The 14,502-nt window shown below is 36.2% G+C and overlaps 3 protein-coding genes across 11 annotated transcripts in view; 2 read left to right on the forward strand and 1 right to left on the reverse strand.

Moving 5' to 3' along the window:
* Nucleotides 1-6,669, reverse strand: part of LOC122575525 (erythroid differentiation-related factor 1) — an 89,653-nt gene extending 82,984 nt beyond the window's left edge. For 2 of the 6 annotated variants that reach the window (XM_043744569.1, XM_043744567.1), the window contains exons 1-2: nucleotides 6,484-6,669; nucleotides 6,321-6,416 (exon numbers count right to left, since the gene is read on the reverse strand). The gene's annotated coding sequence lies outside the window, so the exon portion shown is untranslated. Of the gene's footprint in view, nucleotides 1-6,320; nucleotides 6,426-6,483 lie in introns of all 6 variants that reach the window. The other 4 variants (XM_043744568.1, XM_043744566.1, XM_043744571.1 and 1 more) reach the window with 2 other exon arrangements.
* LOC122575530 (copper homeostasis protein cutC homolog) lies at nucleotides 66-4,045 on the forward strand. 4 transcript variants are annotated; one of them, XM_043744579.1, is made up of 3 exons: nucleotides 66-959; nucleotides 2,558-2,665; nucleotides 2,945-4,045. In XM_043744579.1, the coding sequence occupies exon 3, from the start codon at nucleotides 2,945-2,947 to the stop codon at nucleotides 3,662-3,664; it is 720 nt and encodes a 239-aa protein (XP_043600514.1). In that variant the 5' UTR covers nucleotides 66-959; nucleotides 2,558-2,665; the 3' UTR covers nucleotides 3,665-4,045. The 4 variants fall into 4 exon arrangements, with proteins under 4 accessions (XP_043600514.1, XP_043600513.1, XP_043600515.1 ...); XM_043744578.1 differs by having other exon boundaries at nucleotides 2,584-2,665; XM_043744580.1 differs by having other exon boundaries at nucleotides 66-864; nucleotides 2,584-2,665.
* Nucleotides 6,670-6,735: 66 nt separating the features above from the next.
* Nucleotides 6,736-14,502, forward strand: part of LOC122575526 (ABC transporter G family member 20) — a 49,211-nt gene continuing 41,444 nt past the window's right edge. The window contains exons 1-2 of the mRNA XM_043744573.1: nucleotides 6,736-7,222; nucleotides 12,009-12,203. Coding sequence (XP_043600508.1) covers nucleotides 12,130-12,203 — 74 coding nt within the window. The 5' untranslated portion in view covers nucleotides 6,736-7,222; nucleotides 12,009-12,129. The remainder of the gene's footprint in view (nucleotides 7,223-12,008; nucleotides 12,204-14,502) is intronic.

Consider the following 14,502-nt stretch of genomic DNA (forward strand, 5'->3'; position numbering starts at 1 on the left):
GATATATAAAACGAAGGTAAGTATTCTGTATAACGAATTGATATATTGGAGAAATTATTGCCCAAGATTTTGGAAAATTTCTTTAATTTTGACAAATGATAGAATATTGCATCTACTGAAGAAGAACGAAGAAAGAATCCTCCAGAACCTAAGCAATTTGGTATTAATATTCCACGTGAAAAATCAAAAAGTACCTCCTTAAGTAAAACATAATTCCTAATACTACGTATTTAAGACAGCAATTAGTATTATCTTAATAGTACATATTATTAATCATTTAAATTTGTATATTCAGTATTTTTGCCTCAAACTGATGTATTATTTTATTAATCATAGAAATCCTTGCCGCATTTTCAACTAGATTCTAGTAAATAAATCAATACTATATTGGGATAAGAATTTTTGGAAATATTCCACGACATTGCACACAACTATCCTTTTAGGAGACGGCGCTTCAGAGGTCATTGGAGAGACAGGCGAATGGCCAATGAATATATTGTCCCACGAGCTTACCCGCCCTTTTATCTCATTTCATTTCCTGGAAATGCCCTGAAGCGCCTTTTTCTTTTCCATACTTTTACATCTTAACATTAATTACTTATCATATGTCTCCTTTTATTTCCGTCTATTCTTCTCCCGAGCTGACAGGAAGAGAAATACTCCATTCATTATCTTTCACGATTACGTAACGTTGCAAATAATACAGTGCATCTCTGCAGATGGCGTAATAGTCGTATTAATGACACATCGCTGGCAATCGTTACCATCCACGTGTATTAATTATTCGCATCTTTGTGTTTTTCTTTCGTTTATCTCAATTTATTAAGTATCGCGTTTCTTAAAGCAAATGATCAGAAAATCTATGTAATTCCAACATGAATCTTTCGTCATAAATAACACGGTGTTATTTTCAAAATAAGACAACTGTCACAGTGATAACGTGGTATCAGAGAGGAAATGTGAGTACTCGTGTTTATGATTCTGGTTGTTCCCAGACTGCTACTGCCCTCAGCGGTGAAGTGTTGAAAGTGTTCCACGCTAGCATATACAAGAACCTACTTAGTTCTACTACAAAGTATACTCGCTGTGATTCCACGCTACAAGAGCCTATTTCATTGTATGATTCTACGGAAAAGTTCATACTTTTCCATCCGAGATAGACAAGTTATGAGAATAATAAAATGGCGCAATAATTACACTTAGTTACATCAGAAAGAGAAATTAATTGTTTATTACATTTTTTTAGGGGAAAAAAGATAATATTTCCTTCCAAACGATAATAAATCAGAGAAATGACGCAATAACTTTAATGTATTCTCTATAAGGATAAGTTTTTAGATTTAATATTAAATTTACTATCCTCGCGATAATGTCGTTGTTATAATTAAAAATAAATTTCATTTTAATAATAATTTCAGTAGTTGATAGGCTACGAATAATATATCTGAGGTGATGTACCTGCAGAAAAAGTACCTCTCGGTAATTGCATGGTTGTCATCATCCGTGGTTGATCGAATGTTGTGATCGTTTGGGGTTGCTTGGCATTTGCAAGTGGTCCGCAGACTAATAAAACCAGTTAGCTCGAAGAACCATCCACTATTGTGGGAAAAGGCTATTGAAACTAGTGCTAACAACTAGAAATAACAAGCAAATTAGCAATAATGAGAATCAACTAGAGATGACAAGCAAGTATTTGCTTTGTTTCGACTACGTATCACGAGTACAGCTCGGTGATGAGTAACATTCAAGATCGCTGTTTACGAACATACTCTTGCACATTTAAGTAAACTTTTATGACTGCTACTCGCGAACGCCAATAGTTGAAATTTCCGAACCCCAATCAACATCATAATAGCGCCCGGAAAGGTAGATCCACAATGTCCACAATGGGAATATCCGCCAGTGAGAACGTGCTCTGTAATCTCGCATCGTCAACAGTCCTTAGAGCTATTCGCGAACTAGAAATGAACAGAGGGTTTCCACTGGAGAATTTGTACGGGAACAGTTCACAAACTCCAGTGTTCGGCTGGTGGGAACCGACCTCAAAGATGACAACTAGCAACTACCAACGATGACGATTAACGGAAAGACGTTTCGCTGTATTCTAAAGTTACCGCATTGCATTTCCGTAATAAATAAAACAAAAGAAAGTTTGAGTTTTGATTAAAAAATCTCAGCTTGTCGCAGATCTTTACATGTCGCCAAACGCTTCGATTCTCAGTCCCTCCATCTCTTTCATTCTTGTTTAAAAAGATTATAATAAACAATTAATTTCTCTTTCTCAGGCATTCCTTAATTATCGCGTGATTTTGTAATTCTCATACCTATCTATCTCGGATAGAAAAGTATGAACAATTCCGTAGAACTGTACAACGAAATAGCGGCTCTTGTAGCGTGGAGCCACATAGCTAGTGTATACCTCGTTTATGGTGGAATTGAATAGGTTCTTGTATATGCTAGCGTGGAACACTTTCAACACTTGTCTGCGTGGTAATGGCAGCACCTATACCGTGGAACAACTAGAACAATAAGCGTGAGCACTCTAATTTCCTCTCAGTTGTTATCATTGTTTGTTTCAAACAGAGAGTACCAAAGTACAATCAGCTAGTTACTTTCTTCGTTGTACCCTCTAGCGGGAAATTGGCAACACTTTCAAACAGGAACAGTAAGCATGCACCATGATTATTTAATCCATTCAAGACCCATTAATTATTTTCTCACATTATATTTTCAACTTTCCAATTTTTAAAGTTCCTAGATTTCAAATTTACGAATTTTCACGTGCTCAGATTTTCTAATTATCAAATTTTTAAGTTCTCAAACTTTTTGATTTGTTATTGTGCAGTAATATTGTATCTTCACGTATTATTTCTTTGCGTGGTCGTTGATGGATTAAATAACTGTTCTTTCTACGTATCCTGTTGCAACGCAATCGACATTTCAGATGGAAATCTGCATCGATTCTATAGAATCAGCGAAAAACGCGATCAGAGGTGGTGCAACGAGACTCGAAGTTTGCTCTGCCCTTTCCGAGGGTGGTTTAACGCCCACTCCTGGCTTTTTGCGATTACTTAAAATCATTTCACCGTTACCACTCTACGCTATGCTTCGAACACGTTCTGGAAATTTTATATACACGAAGGAAGAAATGGATGTTATGCTGCTGGACTTAAAACTATTGAAAGAACACGGTGCTAGTGGATTCGTTTTTGGTGCATTGACACCAGACAACGAAATTGATGTAAAATCTTGTCAAGACATTCTTTCTGCTGCTCGACCATTACCAGTAACCTTTCATCGAGCCTTCGACGAAGTCAACGACCCCTTAAAATCCTTGCAAATTTTAATAAACCTAGGTTTTGAAAGGGTTCTGACTTCTGGCCAAAAGGATACTGCCGAGGAGGGGTTAGAATTAATACAGAAGCTCGTTCAAGAGGCTCAAAATAAAATTATCGTAATGCCAGGTTCTGGTATTACTAAAGATAATATCTTAAAAATAAAAGTGGCATCTGGAGCGGAAGAGTTTCATGCATCTGCTAGAAAGATGATAACTTCGCATGGTACAAATAGAGTTAAAATTGGCGCTAATAAAGAAACTTGTATTATGGTGACTGACCAGGAAATGGTAGAAGAAATGGTTCGAAATGTTCCAGTTGTTTTTTGAATATGATTTTAATGGTTTTCATGATTTTATTAACACTTTCAACAATTATACTTGTCAAAAACACTAATAAATAATAGTTCATAATAAGCGAATATTTGTCAAAAAATTTTTACAACTCTATATTAGAAAAAAAGATGTTTCAAATTGTCTATATATCAATTTCAATCTCGATAAAAATTGTTAAAATGTTGAATCATGTTTGAACGTAAATTGCAATATCTACTGTTCAGTAAAATACGAAATCGAGAAAAAATGCGACGATATGAGTTACGCAGATACACTGACTTTAAAGCAGCGTAAGAGGCATGAAAAAGTGCGCGCAATAGCAAAATTATATTAATAATCTAAGTTATATAAATAAATACTTGTATGAAAAAATGATTGGAATGCTAGTATTGTGATTTTATAAAAATATAATTTCCTATTTCGATTAGACACTGTAATATCAACACAAATATCCTTAAAATGCAAACGTATTCTTCTGCACAATAAGTTCATGTCATTATCATTCGCGTTTAAATCGTAATGGTTTCACAGTACATAGAATAAGTGGAATCTATGTTACGCGTTGGAAATTATGTATGAGAAAGGATTGCCTATTCTGTCGCGAAGAATAGAGAACAATCATTCGATGATTCAGAACCTTTGAAATTATCTCGATGTCTTTCTTTATGCATTCAGAAAGTTAACTCGCGGAGAATCTTCTCTCGGAGTCTACATTTCATCATAGCTTCTCTTTAAAAATTAATTTTTAATTAATCATTACTCTAACATCAGTCTAGTGGTTCAATAATATATATGTATGCTCTACTATAAACTGTACGTATGTACATTGATATTAATTGTTAGTACACCATTAAACATGAAATTTGAATCCTCCAAATCCCATAAACACTAACAAGGTCCTTTTGCACGATTGAATTTGTATCATTAGTAAGATATCACAAGTTACACGTTACCAACACTATTAAATCCCCTTGCATAATCCCAATAAGCTTGATAATAAGACAAACGAAATTGTACATCCACAATTACAAGTCACCTGATTGTTTTATATCAGCCATTTTTATTTTTACGTTCCAATTGTACGAATACTCTTGTCCTTCACTGTACGTAAATTACTTCATTTATATTTTCCAAAAATGATACATTCCCCATTGATATTGTAATGTCCAATTAATATCCCATAATATTACAACTTTTACCTTATTTTATCGTTTAATCCTTAATGAGTTAACATTTCGATCGGTCTCAACAAAAATTATGCGTTCAACTTGAAGTGGCCAGTTGCATAGTATCATAATGGCGGGTTTTCATAGATCGCTCAAGAGGCACGGGTGTCGCAAGCGATGCAATAATTTCGCGACGAATATCTTTGCGACTAATTTCGAATTGCAAAGATTTGCGCAACAGGTCGGTGCATAAGGGGTCCTCGCATGCGGAAGATGACGGCACTAGCGACCAACTGCAGACCGTGCACTTTCGATTTACGGTGCAACGTGAAGAAAAGTGCGTACATGCACGCACATTCGCGTTAGGTCTGTGGAATCGAAAGCTACTTGACACGTATATACATGTAAAAAAACACATACTAGCACAGAATCAATGTATACGTTCGTAACGCATTTATGGTTTCGTGATGCGATCACAAACATACTTGATTGTGTGTGCGCGCGCGCGCATTGCCATCAGTGAACGGGAATTTGAAAATAACCTCGGAAGGTAGAAACGATCGAGAGGGAAACACTTATTTCAAAACCTAACGTTAATGTCCAGTTTCGCAAGAAATTTCTGTTTTTTATGTACATTGCTAATCATCTTTCAATGCTCATCGATATAGAGAAATGTCACAAGATTGATTATTAATTGGATAATGTGTCGACAATAGAAAATAGGACTTCCTTTTCATGCAGATTTCCAACAATTCTTTGAAATTTATCGACGTAAAAGAAATGCGAGACTAAATGTAAGATTAATTATTAATCGAATAATTTATCAATGCTACGAGATTGGTTAATAGTAAAGCTACCGTACTTATTAAAGTATAACACTTGTATCGAAGAAACCAAGATATTACGATCACTTGTAGAACTTGTTATGAGTATATGTACTATGTGTATTCTATAAAACGCTTTTCAATTTTCTTTCATTGTTTGATAAGACACACCCATCATTGTTACATTATATATATGGGGTTATATTGATAAAGTTTGAAACAGATGTGAAAATGTATATAGAAGCTACAGGATATTTAGTGCAAATATATATTTTTCAGAGATCATAAAAGTATTTAAACTGTCCATTATTCAATATATTAGTAAGCCTCAATATTCATAGGATATTTATAATTTTTTACTAATTATTTATATACATTTTCAGATTGGCCTCAAATTTTATCAATACAATCATGATACCAATGTCTCGTTACATGTATAAAACGAGCAAGTGTATAACATGATGTTATCGATAAAAGTTTTCTATGGCGAGTATTCAAATACTATACTTTCACGAATCATTGTACATAAAGACTGCATAGTGCAAATAATGATTCATAAAAACTGTACCGCTCTAAATTCACAAAATTCCTACGAAGGTTACATAATCAACCGCTCTGATAGTTCTACTATAAAAGAAACAATTAAACTTTGTCACTCACCGAAAACCAAATGGCGCGCAATGACAAATCAGCCATTCAATCTGTCATTCGAATAATCTCCAGTATTGTTCACTTACAGGCAGGATCACCGTCGATCTGAAAGTCCTATGCAAATGAATAATCAAGTAATCGATCGTTTAGAGTCGACGTACAAGTTTCTTACCTGCGGAAGCGGTAAAGAAAAACACGATCATTGGAATCTGGCACGAAGGATCAGGGGTCGAGATTTTTTAGCAATGTTGCCAACTGCTTCGTCGCCCATAAGTTGACCAGTGGAGAGCGTATGTATTTACCGGCAAGTGGCAGACGCGCGCGCATACCCCTGTAAGGTGCGTCGGCCTAGAGAATGTGTGTTGGTACGTGAACGCTCGACTGCCGGTGGCTGTGCGTTATTGCTCAACTGGACTCGTCTCTCAGTGCGAGAAAGACGTTCAAACCGTTCGGGCGTCCTCATCCGTGCATTCAAACCTCGTCCTTCCTTCTCCGTGAACTGCCACGGTGCATATCTCGTTTTGATTCCCTTCGTCTCATCTCGCGACGGTCCATCCGTTCCCCTCATGTAACCTAGAAATACACAGAGGAATATCCGAACACGGTCCGCAGACGCATTTTCGCAACTTGCATTGGAATGCAAGGTTATTTTCGTATCACTGAATGTGTGACAAGTGTGACAAATATACAGCAACATTGAATCAATATCAATTTTCTCACTTACGTGCGAAGACACCTGATTTGATTCACGTTGTGAACAGACATGTTCAAAAGTAACAACATCGTTTTATCGTACATGTGTTATCAAGAATTGGCAAGGACCTGAAATACACACACAATTATACCTATTCGTCGTACGTTAAAGTATTTGTCAAGATATAAATCAGGCGCGGAGACACGATATCGCCAAGGTAACTTTGCCAACATTTTAAAATAGGTGCATCGCGCAATGTAATACTGTGCTGCAGAAATCGCGCGAGAAACCCATGTCATCCGTTCGATTCTATGAAAGCATCCAGTTTCAAGAGTAACCATGTATTATATTTCGATTCTCGAAATCTCGAAATTTCGATTCTGACAAAATGTATATGTGCACTTCCTGTATTGTATATAGTACTTCCTCTTTAACATGTAAAAAAGCCAGTGGTTGCAATGTATCACTGATTTCATGCGTGTTACGATGTAGACGCGTGCTCGGTCTTATGAAATCAAAGAGGTGACGAGTGAAGTCGGGGAAGTGTAACGAGGAAGCAATGGAAAAGCTGTACGGGTATTAAATTCTCAATTCACCATATGTGTAATCTCGTTAGTTGTATGTATATATCTGACAGTTTGAAATGTAGAAATTTACATAATATTTCACAAAACCCTTTATAGTTGACCTACTTTCATTCGAGGCTAGTAAATGAAAGCATACGTTCTTTCAAAAATACGTTCTTTCTGCTCCAAATAAAACCATCGCTTATATCAAACTGTATGATACACTTCTCTATGAGCCAAGTTATATGTTGCACGTATTTGTCGTATGTATGTACAAGTTGTATATCCGGTACAATAATACATTATGTATATAAATATCTATCTTGGATATTAATGGAAAGGAAATCAGCAACTGCCATTTGATTTAATTTGAAAATACAAAGCAGGTATCTATTCGAACTGACCTTTTTATTTATTATTATTATATTTCTCAGCTTAGTACATATACAGTATATTTCAAAAGTGTGAAAATCACTTGCCACATGATCACGTGGTCAGCTGAATTTTTTGGATGACCTATAAAAATATTTTTAAAAGATGCGAAAGCCTCTTATAATATCGCCTGGCATTCGTGACACGGATTATGGCTTTGATTCAACGAAAGTAGGTTATATTTTAAATTTCATTTTTAATTCGATACAATATCTCAATATTTTGCACGTAATAAGGTACAAAAATAGTGGGATATTAACGATTACTTTAGCTGCTAAGAAAGATCATAAGACAAGGGTTTAATCTCGATGAGAGTAGATCGGTGTGCACTTTCGATTTTTTTACATACGACACGAGCAACCCAAATAAAACTTGAATAACCCAAGTTACGTATGTAGCACGAGAGGTGCATTTCTATCAAGTATTTTAGTCATTCGTATCGTTTATCCACGTAGCGCTGGGCAAACCAAGAGAGGCGATAGCAGATCCCTCGGAACCGTTCACGGTCTCTAACGGTACTATTTTTTTCTTTGCGAATAACTGGTCAATGATAGCACAGATCAACAAAGAGAACGGATCATGGTTTCGACTTTGACGAAATCTCGACTTTTACCAGTTTTACATAAGACGTAAGAAGTGACGGAAGGGAATTTGCCGAACGGTACGGAATAGCAATTAGAACTCGTCGAATGATGCACCCGCAACACTTTCACATAACACGAACACATAAACTGTAGAAAAACGCCGCATCACATGGTCCACGCGTAACTGGAGCAATATCTTTTTCTAGATTTTCGTAATCTAGATAGTTAAGTATAACTCGTAGACCGCAGTAAGCATTATATTTTATTAAATTATTAACATTATATTTTATTAAATATCATATTTTATTAAAACGAACTTGTTAACCTTACGCAGTTTTATTTCAACTCCCATCGTTCATATAGCTACTCTTTGTCCTGAAAACAGAAGTTGTTAACCTGACTCGATAGCCAATTACTCTCTTTATATTGCGAACACGCATCGTTGTCCGGAGAAGACCGGGTTCCGCAGCTGCGTTCGCGATTTAAAAAAGATTCAGACGAATTTATTATACAGAAAGCCGAATCGTTTCGAGAATTCGTTCCCCTATTTACATGTCTCCGTTCCATCGAATAAAAACCTCCTTAATTATTCACAGTATTCGCGTCATCGCAATTTACCATTATTCTAACAATGAATTATTGCAACGAGTTAGCAAACTTAGAACATTAAACAGAAGATTTATATTCTAATCGCAACAAGTGCAAATAATCCGGTTATTTTATGAGCCATTTCAATGGACGGATACTTTTTGTCTCCCATTTTTTATCAACAGATTGTCTTTTAATCGCCCTGCTATTAATCTGCTATTTTATATTATAATACTACTTTTATAATACCGCTGCTAATCCTGCTACGTCCTAGAATCGTTATTGGTTTCTCGTTAGGATTACGTGTTAGAGATTTTAAAACGTAAATTACAAATATTAAAATACGAAATATTCAAAAATAGTAAAATACGATCTTCTTACTTTGCATAGTTTTGAAAATAAAATCGTGACTGCGTCGAATGAACGAAATCTCGATGAAATGAAACTAATTAATGGAGTAGGTGGATGCAACATGTTGAATACCAAATGAAATTAACATCGACCACATCCAGCGATCATTTTGGTGGCACTTCCGCTTAGATCGACGGAGCTCCACTTTCTTGCGCGGTCAACGACGCGTACGCCGCTCGTGGACACAATAGGACGATTATCTGAACAGTTAGACAATCCAGTTGCACGAGAAGAAATAGAACTCGAAGACAATCCTTCTGCTTTAATTTCGAAAAAGATGTCAATGGAATTGCTGGACTTATCCAGTATTTATTAAATCTCCATGAATTTCCATGAATAATTATACATAATCTCGGTACAGCTACTTGCTTATCGATAAATAACAACAGAACTAATGTTCAAATCTGCACGAAGAACTCTGTACGGTACCAATTAAATGACTCGCATGTTGAAAAAATATCAGGCTGAGATCTTGATTCATAATTTCCGTCGTTTTTAGATCGAAGATCCGTCTGGGGCTTCACGATTGAGTGATAACGATCTCGATCGTCCAACAGCATAACGAAATTCCTACCTCGAAAGATTTACTTGATGAATTTTTGGAATATTTTCGATCCAATCAAAGATCTTGCAATTCTCTTTTGCTATCCTTCATTCGTATGCCGATTTTTCTATTCCAGTAATCTCGGAGGTCGACATTTCCCGATCTTTACGTAAGAGATCACCTCCTTTTTTTCTTAACTTTGACATCAATCTCATGATTAATGGTTTGATTAATGGATTAATGGAGAAACAATATTTAGTTTGACTAATAATTCAAACAGCAACGTCATTGGTGGAACGAAGTTAGAAGTTATTCGTTGAAGAGCGACGAAGAGAAGATTCCGTGACAGTAGCGCGCCAAGGAAAATGCGTATACTATTCTTAGCTCGTCATATTTTCTATTCCATTGACAAATTATTATACAGCACGCTTTCTTCGTAATGATCTGAGGCACACGACGTTGCTCGCAGGATACGTAGTCGCTGTAAAACAGTTTCACTTTCCGCCATTGTCACGAATGGGCACGCGGCTCTTTCCACGAGGCCTATGCATCCTTCGAAGAAACGGATCGCTTTTCTGGGTCTGCGAAAGCGTGGAGAAATAGTATTGGTTTCTAAACACAATTTAGAGATCGGTACACCTTGGTTAAAAGAACCAGCGTTTAGGTTTCTCTCGCTGGGGAAAAATCTTTCCATCCGGTTGGAACTTATTCCTGAAAAAGATGTCGTAAATGTGGTAACCATCCTCACGGTGGAGATAAATATTTTAATCTCGCGAAAGATTCATTTACGTGCAAATTATCAATTCGATGAGTGCGAAAATGTTGTAAAGATTATTGGCGAGTCATAATCGTCATTCGATAATCGCGATATGTATACTCTTGATTTTGATCTCACGAGATATCAAACGTCGTCGAATATATTTTCGTTTAAATTGTAATTAGAAGTTTATGAAGATGTTTTTAAAATGCTTGGTAAATCATCCTCACCGTTCGATAATAAAATTGAGCATATTGGCGCGTAATTATGCATGGTTTTTAATTCAAGAAATATTGCACGCTCATTTGCATTTAAATTGCGTATTCGTAGTTCATGAAAATGTCTTAAGGATTTGGATAAATCATTCTCATAGTCAAAAATCGAAATAAGTATACATTACTATCCTATTAACAGCTTTGCATTACAAATTACACGGAAATATTTGAAGAGGCATTGAGGTATGCTTGCAAAACGCGTACTGTGACGTAAATCTGTTTTTATTTTATTATCTTTCTTACGAATTTTTGACAAGAACTAAAAAAACAAAGATCAGACTTATTCTCTAAAAAAGAAAATCTTCAAGTACAAAGTCCATATTAAACCATCCAAGCGCGGATTAATCCGCGCGCTGCGATTGTCTTCTATCACCACGCGGATTATTCTGCAATCGGACGATTGCCTTCTATCACCAAGCGCGAATTATTACGTGCGCTGCGACTGCTTCTTATTTCAGTCGCTAAGTATTCTTCAGGCGTGATGAGTTCACGTTTGACCCGTTTGTCAGCATCTCGCCTTAGTTTATTGTATTGACCGTTTTAAAGAATTCCACGAGAAATAATATGATTTAATTTCTTATTTCTTATTTTCTTTTTAATAAACAATTTTTTCTTTTTTCCTCTGTTATAAAGAATGTAAGATACGATGTTTGCGTAGTAACATTGTCTACCAATCGTTTCGAACAGTAAATTTTCGATAAACTCCATGAAGAATTCGGATGTCATTTACTGCACCTACGATCGACCGCGCGCGGTGATAGGGACCAGTCCTCTTAAGCAGAGCCACGATGCAAATGGATTAATATTATTCTCCCGTATTAATCAAACCTATTCAATTGTTTTCAGTGTGTCGTTAAAGCGTGTGACAAAGAGGATGCGTCGTCATTGAAAAATCTCAGCAAGAGATACCTTTTGCAAGGTCCTTCGACCAATTTGTACGGAAGTCACAAAAGGAACGCTGATCAAGATGGAGGATAAAAGCGACCCAAAAACGAGAGAAAAGATCAAGAAGATGTTCAGCTGGAGCGACGGACTGACACCGTGAGTAGCACGCTTGAAATTTGTTTGTACTTGCTTCCACTTTTACTTCGCTTTCGTCTATCGGAGAAACCAGCCACGGCTTCACTCTGTGCTCAACTCTCCTGCGATTATATTGGTCACCGTAACAATTATGCAAATTATATTTGATATTGCTACGACGAACAATGTACAGAGTAACATACTGGCATTCTCAATCCTTAAAAACTGTCATAGGTGAAAGTTCACTGGAGTGTACAGCACGATATAAATTCGAATTCAAAAGAAACGTAGATTACAATTACCCCGCTATTTTTCGTATCCGTTTTGTGCGATATTACATTACGTGTTTTGTATAAACAGATAATACTAAATAATATACTAAGAGATAGAAATTAAACAGCAATTGGCTAAACTTATCGTTATGTCAAGATTCAAAGCTGAAATTATTTTAACACGAAGAGTATAGTCAGGAATAAAAAGCTGGATATGTAGGTATTAATTGAAGTGAGTTTAAAGAAAGTCGTGTTAAATCAATTAACCAGGATGAATTGCAAAGTAAATGTTTAGTATTTCCATACAATAACACAGCATTAAAAGTATAACGAGATATCTTCAAGAGTAATAGAAGATAATGCTCGTTAGTATCGTAATTTAGACATGATAAAAAGCACACGTGTTTTTGCGATAAAGCCACGACGATTTTGTAATCTGTTGCAAGAACGTGAGCGTTGCATGAAATCTACCAATTCGACTGAATACATATAGCTATTTTATGGTAACTTGCATTCCAGTTTTCTGTTGATCCTACGCGGACGAATCAGGTTTTTCTTCGTGAATCATTAGATTACAGATAATTATATTTATGCAAACTTATATTATATTATACGAAGAATACCGAGCAGGTATTTCTGAATCTAGCCCAAAAATTACAATCCCATTCTTTCGACGTATGCTTCTTCTCAAAAAGATCATCCATCTATTTCTTGTATTCTAACTCTAATTCTAATTCTCATGGCAATTGAAAGGATTCTAAAGAAAATGGAAGACAAAGTACGATCTCTTTCTTCGACGTGTGTTCGAAAACTTGGTCGTGTACTCTCTCTTTTATGTATTTTTAATCTTCCGAATCGATTGGAAATTTTTCCTCATAAATCGACGGAACAATGTAGAAAAGTGTAACGAAAAGAAGAAGGAAGGAAGAAAGAAAGAGGATACCGTTTTCCAGAAATATTCAATGAGAGAGAAAAGCGATGGAACGATTCGGAAAAGTTGGCCAACGAACGAGGCAGCAGGCGCGAGGCAAATTTTGCAAGAGCCACTGCGCGCTGGTACGAGACCACTTCGCTTCGCGACGGAGTTCGCAATCGCGCGTGAAAGTGGCTGACGAGGAGCTGCAAGTATCGGTGAATAGACTTGTCCGCTCGTGGTTCGTTCGTTTTATCGCTACACAGTGAAAGGGTAAAATGTAGGCAAAACACACGAACGATCGCGACCGACGCATCCTCGATACGACGCTGTGTCAGATCGACCTGACACCGATCTCTCCTTCGTAGAGAATCTTCCATCGTGAACTCTTCAACGGAATTATTTTCCACGAAATCCATTCTTTCAACCTATTTTCCTGGAAGAATCGAGAGGCTCGTAACGAAGATAATCTTTGTACGCGTTTGTCTTTTTTGTCCAGGAAAACGAAAGAATACTCTGGTACTGATAGTTTTTGTCTCGCAACAAAATATTCATCGCGTCATACGATCGCTGTAAGCGTATCGGTAATTAGAATAACTATGCTGGGTTAAATTGTGAAATTGTGAAAATCTTGATAAAATTTGTTTTGATTAGAAGCATTTCATCTTCATTCGATGATAAATCAGAACCATTTGCCACGACGATTTTCGCCGAGATTCAAAAGTTTGACGAACATCGTTTTTATCGTGAGCTGCTCGATTTTATTATTTTGTTAATTATCAAATGGAATCATCGTTCTAACGAGTAACAGTAGCATCGTTAAGTAAAAGTAAATTGACGAGTTACGCTTGTACGATGAATCACAATTAACGGCAGGTCGTTGTGTAATATATTTTCAACTAGATATAGTCTGCGTTAGTACGAAACGTCTTTCACATTGAAAATTATCAGATTCAAGTGCTCGCGGTAAAAAAGTAAAAGAAAAGGGTTATATGTAGATCAACAAGCTGACTCAGTTATTGAGAAAGAATTGGATTCGTTAATGATGGTAGAAATAAATGAATCACTTAAGCGGTATATTGCGTCATTAAATTTCAAAGTACGTAGTCATTTTAAATCAGATGATTCATTTATT

Source organism: Bombus pyrosoma, linkage group LG15 (genome assembly GCF_014825855.1).
Source record: "Bombus pyrosoma isolate SC7728 linkage group LG15, ASM1482585v1, whole genome shotgun sequence".
In the NCBI taxonomy this organism is placed as follows: domain Eukaryota; kingdom Metazoa; phylum Arthropoda; class Insecta; order Hymenoptera; family Apidae; genus Bombus; species Bombus pyrosoma.

Excerpts from the sequence above, each read along its gene's own strand:
- LOC122575530 (XM_043744579.1), top strand. The coding sequence starts at position 2,945 with ATGGAAATCTGCATCGATTCTATAGAATCAGCGAAAAACGCGATCAGA.